Genomic DNA, 12688 nt, shown 5'->3' on the forward strand with positions numbered 1-12688 from the left:
GAACACTTCCTTCATTTCCAAGATACGCATTCCTAAATCAATTTCTTTGCTATCCATCTTTATTTTTGATAATTTATTCATTTCGAGCTATGCTCAGGACCAACTCTATTCTTATCCATTATTATGATCCTTTTGCAATCATGTTGCATTAGAATAATGATGAATGGACTAGTAAAAATTTCACAAAGGAAGTTTTGCTTATTACTCTAGAAGCTTTTAAATAATATAGGAACCTCAAACATGACTATTATTTAGAAGGCACCAGGTTCAAAGGTTGGAAACCTGATAAAGAAGAGTCTAAATTAATATTATCCCTTTGAATTTTCTTGTCTGAAGTATTGATTGAACAAAATGGCAAGATGTCGTGTTGGTGACAAAGCTTCAATGAGGTCACTTAAGTAATCACCGAATAATAAGAAGAAGTTATTCTTAGAGAAGAAATTTCTTCATTTGTGCATGAGCATTTGGTACAACACCCTCAGAATGATGTAATAGACCAAAAAGTTTCACATCATGTATCTTTGAATTGTGATAACAGAGGATCGAGAAAAAGTCAAATCTTTTACTCTTAGGTTACAACAGGAGAAAAATGGTACAAATTTTGCATCCCAGTTGATCAAACTTGAAGGTTTATAGTGGGGGCAATCTGGTCAAGTTTTTTTAGAGACGCCAGCCGAGCAATAAGGCGCTAGAGCATATTGGCGATAACGTTAATAAACTTGGAGTAATAATAACTCAAGCGTTAAAATATCATTCTCATGACATTCTGCACTCATTCAAATGTCATTCATACATGTCTAGTTAGGAGCATTTGATTCATTCTGATCATGACATCCTAATCCTTAGGCATAATTAGGCTCATAAAATGAATCATACAGGTCATGTTCCACAGAGAGCAGATCAATGAAATCATAAGGCCTTATCTCCCTGAACAATAGTGGAGCAGGTTGGAAGAAAGCAAATCTTGTCTTCATGTATTGGCGTGAAGTAGGTCAAAGATGGTAGATCTTGTCTTCCCATACAGGTGGCGAAGTAGGTCAAAGAAAACAGATCTTATCTTCATGTATTGGCATGAAGTAGATTGAGGAAAACAGATCTTGTCTTCCCATACAGGTGGCGAAGTAGACCGAAGAAAGCAGATATTGTCTTCATGTATTGGCGTGAAGCAGGTCAAAGATGGTAGATCTTGTCTTCCCATACAGGTGGCGAAGTAGGCCAAAAAAAGTAGATCTTGTCTTCATGTATTGGCGTGAAGTAGATCAAATACAGCAGATCTTATCTCTCTGAAGTTGCAGAGAGTAGATCATATTCAGTCTTATCTCCCTAAAGTTGCAGTGGAACAGACAGAAAAAAAAACCAATCCTATCTCCTTGAAGTTGCAATGGAGCAGCAGAACAAGGTGAAGCTATAAGTCTTATCTCCCTGAAGTTGCAGTGAAACAGATAAAAGATGACAACTTTTGTTCTTTTGAGAAGCTACAAAGTATGAATTCTATCTCTCTGACATTGTAGCGGAGTAGATTGAAGCACTAGTTCCTATACCTCTGAAGATGCAGTAGGAGGGAATGAGGCTACTTGAAGGAAAAGTATTGAAGAAGTCGAGGCTCAGTAAGACCGAGCACAATTGGGCTTTTAGTCTTTGCTCTATTTCCGTTACACGACAATGAGCAAAGAGGGGCAGCTATAAAAACCCAATAATGCCCGGGCCCAAACCATTAACAGGCCGCCCAACAACTAATTTTCAGACCCTAGCCCAAAAAACATCAAAATTGCACAAACCCTAAATAAGCTTCGCTTCGGTAGCGAAGAATCGGTGTCTTGCAACTACTCCCGTGCGTCGCGCCCACACATCGCGCTCCTCGTCGCCGCGAATCTCGCGCCTTCCCCGCACGCATTACCTACAGCAACAAAAACACAACAAAGAGAACAAAACAAAATAGCAAAAATCGGGCAACAATTTTTCTTTTTGATTTTGTTCATGTTTTCATTTCCATTTCGGCTATAAAAGGCCAACTTCAATATGTAAATAGTGGGGGGGGGGAATACTGAAAATCGAAAAAAGAGTGAAATAAAAGAGGTGACGTTCTTCTTAGTTTTGTTTTCTCTTCTTTGTTTGCTTAATTTATTTACCGATTTTTGTGTGTTAAACAAAAAAATAAAAAAAGGAATATTACCTACGTGGTTGTGCCATTGAAAACCATGTCTGCTTCGTCTTAATCGGAGCCAGATTTGGGGCCGAGATTCGAATCGGCCGGATCGACTGGAAGCGGCGCGGGGGAGAAAACAAAACCCTAGGGTTTTTTTTTTTCTTTCGATTTCAAATCAAAGAAAGTCGATTTAGGAGTTTTTAAAACAAGACGAAAGCGCCGTTTAGGGTGCCATGACCAGCGTGTCGACCCGACCCGGAGGGGGATCCGCGTCGCGCCCTGAGGGGAAAAATGCGCATCTAGCCCTCCCCATTTTGCGATGTGTTTAATCAAGTTTTTTTCTTTTAAGTTCGGCCCAAATATTTCGCTTGCGTGACGATTTAATCCATATCACTGCGCAGTGCTTGAGTGACTTGGGAAAATTACTTTTTAAGTCCTCCTCTCATGGCGCGCGTATCAATTTGGTCCTTCCTGGTGTTTTCTATTTTTAAATTTGGCCTTTTAACTTCGTTTAGCTCTCAGTTTAATCCTTAATGGTCCTTTTTAAGGGTTTTTTTTGTAGTTTATTTTTTAGTTTTTGTTATTATTATTATTATTATTATTATATTATATAGTATTATAATTATACTTACATATATAAGCATATGTATGCTAATAGATATATATATATATATTAAATATTTCTCTAATACATATACATATTTTTATATATATTTTATTATTTATTTTTAGCTTTTATATACATATATACGTATATACATTTATATTTCTATTATATTTATATATTTTTATATTTTATAATATATATATATATACATAAATAGATATTGATACACACGTCGCCCTTCAAAATTATTGTAAATATATTTTTGCAATTTTTTATATATGTACATCTATATACACATTTTCCTAATTTCTTTTTTATCATTGACTCTTTCAAAGAGAATTAAATTTAATTAAAAAATTAAAATTATATTAGTAAAAATATAAACAGGGTAAATTTGAATTACACCTTAAGTATTTCCCATATATATATGTGTATCGTGTAAGCTATAAAATATTTCCCATCATCGTATCCACTTTGCCACCTTTTCTCCAACATCACTCACTCAGCCAAAAGCAGTTTACAAAATCACCTTGTTTATTACTTCCAACCACTCAGCCTGAAAATGTTCTCCACGGAGGAAGGAGGCGGCGCCGTCGGAGCAGTTTCCACTGATCAAGCAATCACCGACAACAACGATTCCGTGAGCATTGATATGGACGTCCCTCTTAGAGATGGAGAAGTAGCGAATCTCCGGTTATTAGACGAAGCTTTCGACGGCGACGAAATCAACCTCGGTGCCAAACCATTGATACAAAGAGTCCCATCAACCCTTGGTCGTCACCAAGATTTCAGGAAGTATTTCAAGCCGAAAGTGATCTCAATCGGCCCACTCCACCACGATGATCCCACCCTCCGGAAATCCGAGAAGCTCAAGCTCAAATTAGCAGCACTTTTCGTCAAAAAAATTGGCGTCGATAAGGATACGTTGTACAACAACATGAAGAAAGAGATTGATGACTTAAAGAAATGCTATGATCCAAAGGGATTAGAGAAGTATAGCAACGATAACGAGAAACTGGCTTGGATTTTCTTCGTTGACGGCTGCGCAATTTTACAAGCAGTTTACAGGCGTTACGGTGATGATGATAATGGTGATGATAATGATGGTAAATTGTTTATTAAAGACGATTTGCTGACATTTGTGTACTCGGATCTGTTCTTGTTGGAAAACCAATTACCTTTTCGTGTTCTTGAATTGCTTACAAGGCCTAGAAAAAATGGCGAAAAGTTCATGAATGCAATCCAAAGGTTCATCGACGAAACTGTTATCATCCCAGGCGAGGACAGGTAATTTAGGGAATTAAATAAATCATCATTTTTGTGCAGTTTATAAATGTTAAAAGGTTTTTATAACTACATGAGTGATGGAATCTATTAAACTCTCATTTCTGGTTGATTAGTTTATTCAATTTAATTATATAATTTTTTAAAAATATTAAAAATATAAAAAAAGAAATTTATTTGATTCTTTAATTCAATTGGTGTAACTTCAATTTTATTTAATTTTTATTCAACCTGATTGATTTTTAATTTTTTTGTATTAATTTATGATTTTATTTTTTTAAATTGAACAATTATTATTTTTAATTTGAGGACTTATTATAATTTAATAAATTTAAAAGAGATTAAAGTGTAAATTTTCATTTCTTGGGAACGACCCTGCCTGTCGTTTTACATTTATCCTTGAGTGTTCATTTTAGAAATTAAAATTATGATTTCAAATCCAACTTTTCAGAATGGAAAAGTTTAATGTTTTAAAACTGGTAAGATTTTTGCATTAATACAACAATAAAAATTGTATTTTAGTTAATATTGTTTGAATGGGTTTGGATTGAAAATTAATTGAATTATCAATTCGGAGTAGATTAACCGATTTAAAACTTTATATAAACAGGGTAAAAAAATTAATTAAACCGTATTATCGAATCGAAGTTTTTAATAATTTATTCAATTAAATTAAGTAAATTGAATAACTTAATCGTTGGATTATTTATTTTGAAAATCTTAATTTTAGCTTCATATAAATTAACAATTCCAAATCCAACAACAAAAAAGAAAAAAAGAAAAGAGAAATTGTAGCTTGGCTTCCGACTAACACAGATTTTGGTGTAGGGAATGGTGGTGGAAGCAGCAAAAAGAAGGAGAGCGAATTCACTTATTGCATCTACTACGAGAAAGACTCCTTCTCAGAAAAGTACGAATACGGTGCTGGTGTTTTCTTTGGGAATTCACTCGACACGGATTTGGCAAAGCAGCAGCAAGAAGAAAAAGAACAAAACGGTACCATTCACGCACCATTGGTAACGTAAAAGAGCTTAAAAAGGCCGGGATATGGTTAGAAGCCAGCGAAACAAGTAATTTAACCGACATCAGTTTCAACCATATCTTCTTCTTCGGAAAATTACGGTTACCGCCGATCTCCGTCGATGATTCAACCATGAACTTAATAGCTTACGAAATGTGTCCGGATTTCGACAACGATTTCACCGTCACTTCATATATGTGTTTCCTTGATTTATTGATCGATGAAGCTGAAGATGTCAAAGACCTTAGAGACTCCGGCATACTATACAATGGATTGGGCAGTGATGAAGAAATGGCTAAGCTTTTCAATAAGATGAACACTGATTTGGTTCCTAGTCCGACAATTTACAGTGGGGTTAAAGAGAAAATACATAATCATTGTAAGACTATGTGGATTAATCATGCAGCTCAAGGTTATCATACTTATTTTAGGAGTCCTTGGACGTTTTTGGCATTTTTGGGTGCCATTGCTGCACTTACTCTTAGTGCTTTGCAGACTTATTATACCATACATCAACCAAAGTAAGTGTTCTTTGCATATGAAATTGATTAAGTGTTGTAGATATAAAATTATCCATAGCGTCTTAGCTTCTTGGTTAAGGGGAAGGTTTTAGGTTTTTGAGTATTTAGGTTCTATAATATTATTCTCAATTGTGATGTGTAGGTTTCACTCTCATCACATTTGTATATCACGTGTAGAGTTTGTCTTGTTCTTTCTAGATTAATCCAGACATATATTTGTACTTGTATAAATGATAAACTTAACTCTTGACATTTACCTTTTTTATCAAATTGGCCTTTATTTATTTTTCATTTGAGCTAAATTTAGCTATTAACCTTTCAAAAAGAGGTAATTTACTTTTCTTTAATAGATATGCTAACTAAAATATTAATTTTTAATAATATTGGTGTCACAACTCGTATGGCAATTCATATGTACTTCATGCTAACATAACAAGACTTTTATTATATGTCACGTTAATAAATAATTTAAAAATAAGAAATAAATAAAAAATATAGATGTGGATTATGATGAGTTGTGATGTTTAATATTTTAACATTTTAGTCACTATTTTCGTTAAAAATATTAATTTAAATTGATCGTTAAATTGACTCTTCCAAAACATAAAAATTAAATTAAAAATGAAAATTAAATTGACTATAAGGGGTAAATTTGAATTAGTATTTTCCATATGTTTATTATGTAAGTAGGGGAAGCAGAATATTTTTTAGGGTGGATCGAATGAAATTTTAATATTTTGTAGTCTATATCTTTATAATTTTTAAAGATTAAATTAAATTTTTATAATTTTATGAGGCTAAAATGTAATTTTACCTTTACTAATTTGAAATTTTAAAAAAACGTTAAGGGCCTAAATAACAATTTTACATTCCCCTATATTCGCCTCTTTATGTAAGCTATAGAAACATTTGTCATCATCGTAGCCATTTTGCCACCTTTTTTCCAACATCACTCAATCAGCCAAAACCCGGTTTCAAAATCACCTTGTTAATTACTTCGAGCCGGTCAGCCTGAAAATGTCGTCCAGTGAGGAAGGAGGCGGCGCCGCCGGAGCAGTTTCCACTGATCAAACAATCATCGACAACAACACCAACAACGATTACGTGGGAATTGATATGCGGTTCACGGACGTCCCTCTCAGCGATGGCGAAGTAGCGAAGCTCCAGTCATTAGACAAAGCTTTCGGCGGCGGCCAACCCACCCTCAGATACAAACCATTAATACGAAAAGTCCCATCAACCCTTCTCCGTAACGAAGATTTCAAGAAGTATTTCAAGCCAAAAGTGATCTCAATCGGCCCACTCCACCACGATGATCTCACCCTACGTGAATCCAAGGGGCTCAAGCTCAAATTAGCAGCACATTTCGTCAAAAAAATTGGCGTCGATAAGAAATCCTTGTACAGCAAAATTAAGAAAGAGATGGATGGCTTGAAGGAATGCTATGATCCACAGGAATTAGAGAAGCATAGAGACGATAACGAGGAACTGGCTTGGATGTTCATCGTTGACGGTTGCGCAATTTTACAAGCAGTTTACATGCGTTACAATAATGATGGTAATTTGTTAACTAAAAATGATTTGCTGACATTTCTGTACTCGTATCTGCTCTTGTTGGAAAACCAATTACCTTTTCGTGTTCTTGAATTGCTTACAAGCTTGGGTGATGGCACAATGTTCATGAATGCAATCCGGAGGTTCATCGATGATATTGTTATCAACGCAGCCGAGAACAGGTTGTTGGTTTTATGAACAACAAGCAAGCTAGTTCAGCTGTGACTTGAACAGCAAGACTCGTGCCTTGGAGAAGAAACAAAGCAGAAATTTGCTTGAGAACATAACCGAATTGAAAGCAAAGAAAAATGGAGATTATATGGATGAAAACTAATTGATTTTCATTAACTACTATGAACAAAGGCATTAAGCCATTACATATACCAGACAAACTGGTCAATACAAACAAGATTTCACCTAAACAACTACCTAACACCACTAAATTACATTGAAACTTGCTAAATTAACTTGTACATGTTGCTTTGCTGAATTTTCAGCCAATCAACACCTAATTACATTAAGAAGGAGTTACTAAGTTCAAATCTAACTTGATTACAAAATGATCATTAGAGTAACAAAATGAAAATGAAACTTAACAGTAGCATCGTGCTTCAGCTGCTGCAAGCTTGGCTCAGACTGGATGTGCTGCTCCTTGCTGCATGAGCTGCTTGGAGGCCAACTTCAACACTCCTCTTTGTCTTCCATGCTGTAAACTCCTATTTGCTTCCTTAATTTATCGAACTTTGACACACTAAGGGGCTTTGTCAAGATGTTTACCAATTGTTCTTTAGAATTGCAATGAGTCAGCTCTACTTCTCGAGCTTGCTCCATCTCCCTAACAAAATGGAACTTAATCTTGAAGTGTTTTGTTCTCCCATGGAACACTAGATTCTATGCAATTGTAACAGCAAATTGATTGTCACAATAAATTTCTGTTGCTTCCCTATAGTGCAGGTTCAAGTTGCTTTTCTTTAATAGAAATGTTGTTACATGTACCATATGCATATAAGTGCCAAGAAAAAATTAATTCCATAGATTATTGAGTAATTTTTTATGTTCAATTGATTTAGGAAAAAATTATGTTTTGGGTGCCTTTAAAGATTATAATTCTACATCTTAATACATAAAATAAAATTGCATCTCATCTTTCAAAATGATAAAATTTTAATCTAATCTCTTTAAAATATGTAAAATTACAAACTAATATGATTAAATTGTATTTTAACTTATATAAAAATACATAATTCAACTTCAACTTTTAAACTTTTTATAATTTCGTCCCTATTATGAAATATTCAGATAATTAAATATTACCTTATCCCTAAATATTAGTACTTAAAACAATTGATTAGTGCATGCCTTTCTTAGATGATTTTCTACCGCATGTGACGCGAAATAGGTTCATTAAAAAGTAATTTTTAATTTTAATAGTTAATGATTAGCTAACGTGATAAAAAGGTCACGCCAATCATTTTTACTATTTATTATTTACGTACATGATAAACAAAATATCATTTTTATAATTAATAAAATTTTCAAGTTATTTTATAAAAAAAGCCCCGACACCTTTTTATAATCAAATACGACAATATCCGGTTCTGCTATTCGTAAGATAATCTCTCTATTTCCCCTCAAATCGTTGTCCTCCACGTACGTGTTGTGTCAGGCAGTGATATAATCAACACTCTGATCTACAAGTACCACACAAAATTTTAAAGCTTTCATAGAAGATTGCGACCTTTTTTCCAACATCACTCAAATCAGACAAAAGCAGTTTACAAAATCAGCTTGTTAATTACTTGGAGGCAAATTGTAGATTTGGTTGGCATGTGAATAACATGTTGCGAATTTGAGATTTTTCATGAGTTAGGTAGAATTACAAATGCAATTACTATATGTACAGCAGCATGGTTACAATGTTAAATATTTGGAATAATTTATCTAATTTAAATGCTAAAGTAAGTAAAAATAATTTAAGTAAAAAAAATGAAAAAAAAATTGAATAGCTATTATTAACTTAATGAAATTTAGGAAGTGTTGTAGATATAAAATTCTCCCTCTGATAGGGTCTTAATTTCTTGGGTTGTGTTGAGTATTTAGGTAGTGAGAATGAATGGCAATGGGTAGTGAGAATGGCAGAAAAGGTGTAGATCATGAGTAGTCCCCGTGCATAGAATGGTCAATGTTGTCAATCCACAATCATTAATTGACAAATGAAGTCAAAGACCAGATAATCTGGACATCATACCATTTGCATGATAGGAAAAAAAAAACATGATCAAATAAAGTTTTTAAACGTATAAATAGACGTAATTGTCTCTCCTCTTGTATTCAAATAGTGTATATATTATATCATATATATAATATAAACGTATATATGTTATATCATATATATAATATGATCAAATAGTGTGAAATTGGAAAAAAAAACATGGAAGTCCTTGTACATTGAGTTGGATTACATTTTGCTCCCTATATTGAAAAATGAGTAAATTAGTCCCTATCGTTAGATCAAAAAGTAACTTTGTCATTTCTGTTAAATTCTCATCTATTTGTAATGTTAAAAACTGGTTTGACTAACGGAATAACTAAATCATAACATGTGACATGCCACTCTACCTCAAACTTATGTATAAGAATCAATTTTAATAATAGAAAAAGATTAAAAATTTAATAAAATGATCAATTTACTTTTTGATTTGATGTATAGAAACTAACTTGCTTATTTTTTAAGTAAATTAGATAAAATGCAATCTAACATTTGGCACACAAAATTTTATGATACTTTTACATGTGAAAATGACATCGATAAATATATTATTATAATTTATATAAATACATATGTTAAACATAATTACACTATAATGAGATATTTTGAAAAATGATTTGTTGAAAATGTATTAAATATTTTGGAAACTTGCTTATGGTGCATGGTATACATCACTTGAATGATATGAATCCTAAAACTTTGGAAGATAAAGAGAAGAATGAGTATGGCACCATATCTTTCAGTAGTGAAAACTATTATGCATGCCATATTGTGCCAAACACCAAATATATTGTATAGCTCTAAGTGTCATGAGCTGGTAACCAAAGTTATACAAGTGATTGTTGTCGAAATTTTTTTTTGGGAATTGACTTTTTATTTTAAAAAACGAAAATGGAGTCACCACCAATCCTTTTTATTAGGTGTGATCGAATCACCTTGAAATTTAATTATTAGAAATAAACGCCGCTAAAGGTGTTTGTCTATAGCGACGCTTCTAGCACAAACGCCGCTGAAGACTAAGACCTTTAGCGGCGCTTTAGTGGAAGTGCCGCTAAAGATCAGGGTCTTTAGTGGCGTTTTTTCGAGAGTCGCCGCTGAAGATCAGGGTCTTTAACGGCGTTTTTGCGACAAGCGCCGCTAAAGATTAGGGTCTTTAGCGGCGCTTTTCCCACAAACGCCGTAAAAGACCCTGATCTATAGCGGCGCCTCGACCACAAACGCCACTAAAGATCCTAATCTTTAGCGGCGCTTTCCCCACAAACGCCGCTAAAGACCATGATCTTTAGTGGCTCTTTTTTCCACAAACGCCGCTAAAGACCCTTATCTTTAGCGGCGCTTTTACCAAAAAACGCCACTAAATTTGGCAGATTTGTAAAATAAATTTTTTTATATTTTCAGCCCTCCTGTAAAAACAAATCAGAAGAAATCATATCTAAACCAGCCAAAAGTAATAAATCTATATATTAAACAAATAATATAATAAATATCAATAAATAAAATAAAATTCGTATTATTCTTACAAAAATGTTAAAAGTTAAAATGATAATTAAAAGTCAAAATTGAAGTATATTTACACGATAGTCTAAGACGGCGGCTGTTGCGACTGCTGAAACATCTTCATCATACTCTGAAGCTGCTGCTGGAGTTCATCGAACTTTTGACGCTGCTCTGCTTCCCTCGCTGCAGCCTCTACTTCCCTCGCTATAGCGTCTGCTTCCCTCGCTGCAGCCTTTACTTCTCTCGCTGCCGCCTCTGTTTTTCTTCTTGCCAGATCGCGCTTAAGTCTCATGGAGTTCTTCATACTTTCGTTGAACCTCGACTTCTCTCATTCTTGCATCGCTTTAAGTTGTAGCCGAGTTCTTCATATCTTTTTGAACCACGACTTCTCTCGATGTTGCCTCCGCTTTAAGTTGTGTAATTTGCTCGATTGTTGTCGCTTGCATCCGAGCCATCCGGTCTCTTAACCTCGAACTTCACTTTTTCGACTCCCAAGACATATATTGTTGCGAGCTAGATCCAAAATATTGGGATGGGTTAACAAAAGATCCTTGAAATCGAACCCGACCATACCTTTCAGACCCAAAACTTCGGTGATAATCCGGTTATCAATGTCGTCAATATGAAAAGAACTATCACTTTGGAAGCAATAAACCAGTACTCGCCTTTTATCCTTTAATTTTTCCTAAAGAATAAATCACATAGTTAGGAACGCAATATATATTGAAAACCCAATGCAACATAACTTAAAAATATTTGCATTACAATAAATGAAATAAATCATTAGAAAATAAACACTATAAATAATTATTAGTTAATTGTATTAAGCAAACGTACCATAATTTCTGCAGCTTCAAGAGTCATAGGGTTTCTATCTTTCTTCCTATGTGTAATGTCAAAAAGTTGAACGCGTCTAACTTTTTGACCGGACGACAGTTCCTACAATACAATAGTAAAAATATTAATTGATAGAAAGTAATAAATATCTGCCAATATTAAAAAATTCAAAATACCTCTGCATGAGCTACACGCAAAACTTTTTGACCCAGCTGTGTGAGTGAATTTTTGTTGCTGCCTACTATTTTTTCCAACTCGTTCACGATCCTACATTATGAAATTATTAGTACGTTAATTAGGAAATACTATACACTAAAATAATTACAAAATTTTATAAGTTACACATACCTCTCCTTTCTTCGAAGTCCAAAATCTAACGACCTCTTCCCACTGGTACCTCAGCATTCCCGGCGGGACATTTTGTAATCTCTCGTCGAGTGTTGTTTTTGTCTTAAAATAGTCTTTCTTTAAAGTGCTCTTATGGTCTCTCCATCTTTTTCCCAATGCCTTCTTTACATAAGCATCAGAGACCTCTAGGCAAATCTCGCCTACAAAAAACACAACTTAAGAAAGTAAATGTAAACGAAACTTAAACCCAAGTATTATAAATGACATACACGTTTTGTTACCTTAATGTTATCGAGAGCTTGGTTCTTGTTACTCTCGGGCACTTTATGCCATGACTCGAAGTTAATTGGCAACATATTTGCATTCCGTGCTAGAATGCCCATGTATCCTGCTAAAAGGTGAGCTTCTGATCCAACAGGCTAACCAAAGCTATTACTGGATACTTGGACACGCTCAACTGGATCTAGCTCGTATAAATCGCTCAGTACCGTACATCTGCGAACTCTCCGCGTCCCACCAGTTTCATCTGAAAAATAAAAGTATTGTAATATACGAAATTTAAAAAAAATAAACAAGAAGTCAACATACATGTAAATTAAATGTT

The 12688-nt window shown here is 34.1% G+C and overlaps 1 protein-coding gene across 1 annotated transcript; it reads left to right on the forward strand.

The window, feature by feature from the left end:
- The first annotated feature begins 3221 nt into the window (after positions 1 to 3221).
- On the forward strand, positions 3222 to 5590 carry LOC105761591 (UPF0481 protein At3g47200). Its single transcript, XM_052623823.1, has 2 exons — positions 3222 to 4040; positions 4866 to 5590. The coding sequence occupies exons 1-2, from the start codon at positions 3316 to 3318 to the stop codon at positions 5581 to 5583; spliced, it is 1443 nt and encodes a 480-aa protein (XP_052479783.1). The 5' UTR covers positions 3222 to 3315; the 3' UTR covers positions 5584 to 5590.
- Positions 5591 to 12688: the final 7098 nt, after the last annotated feature.

The sequence above is a fragment of the Gossypium raimondii genome, chromosome 11, assembly GCF_025698545.1.
Source record: "Gossypium raimondii isolate GPD5lz chromosome 11, ASM2569854v1, whole genome shotgun sequence".
NCBI classification, from domain to species: Eukaryota; Viridiplantae; Streptophyta; class Magnoliopsida; order Malvales; family Malvaceae; genus Gossypium; species Gossypium raimondii.

What these genes read in the sequence shown, in the direction of transcription:
- LOC105761591 (XM_052623823.1), top strand. Translation starts at nt 3,316, where the DNA reads ATGTTCTCCACGGAGGAAGGAGGCGGCGCCGTCGGAGCAGTTTCCACT. An exon ending in ATCATCCCAGGCGAGGACAG is followed by an intron (nt 4,041 to 4,865) that starts GTAATTTAGGGA and finishes ATTTTGGTGTAG; the next exon opens with GGAATGGTGGTGGAAGCAGC.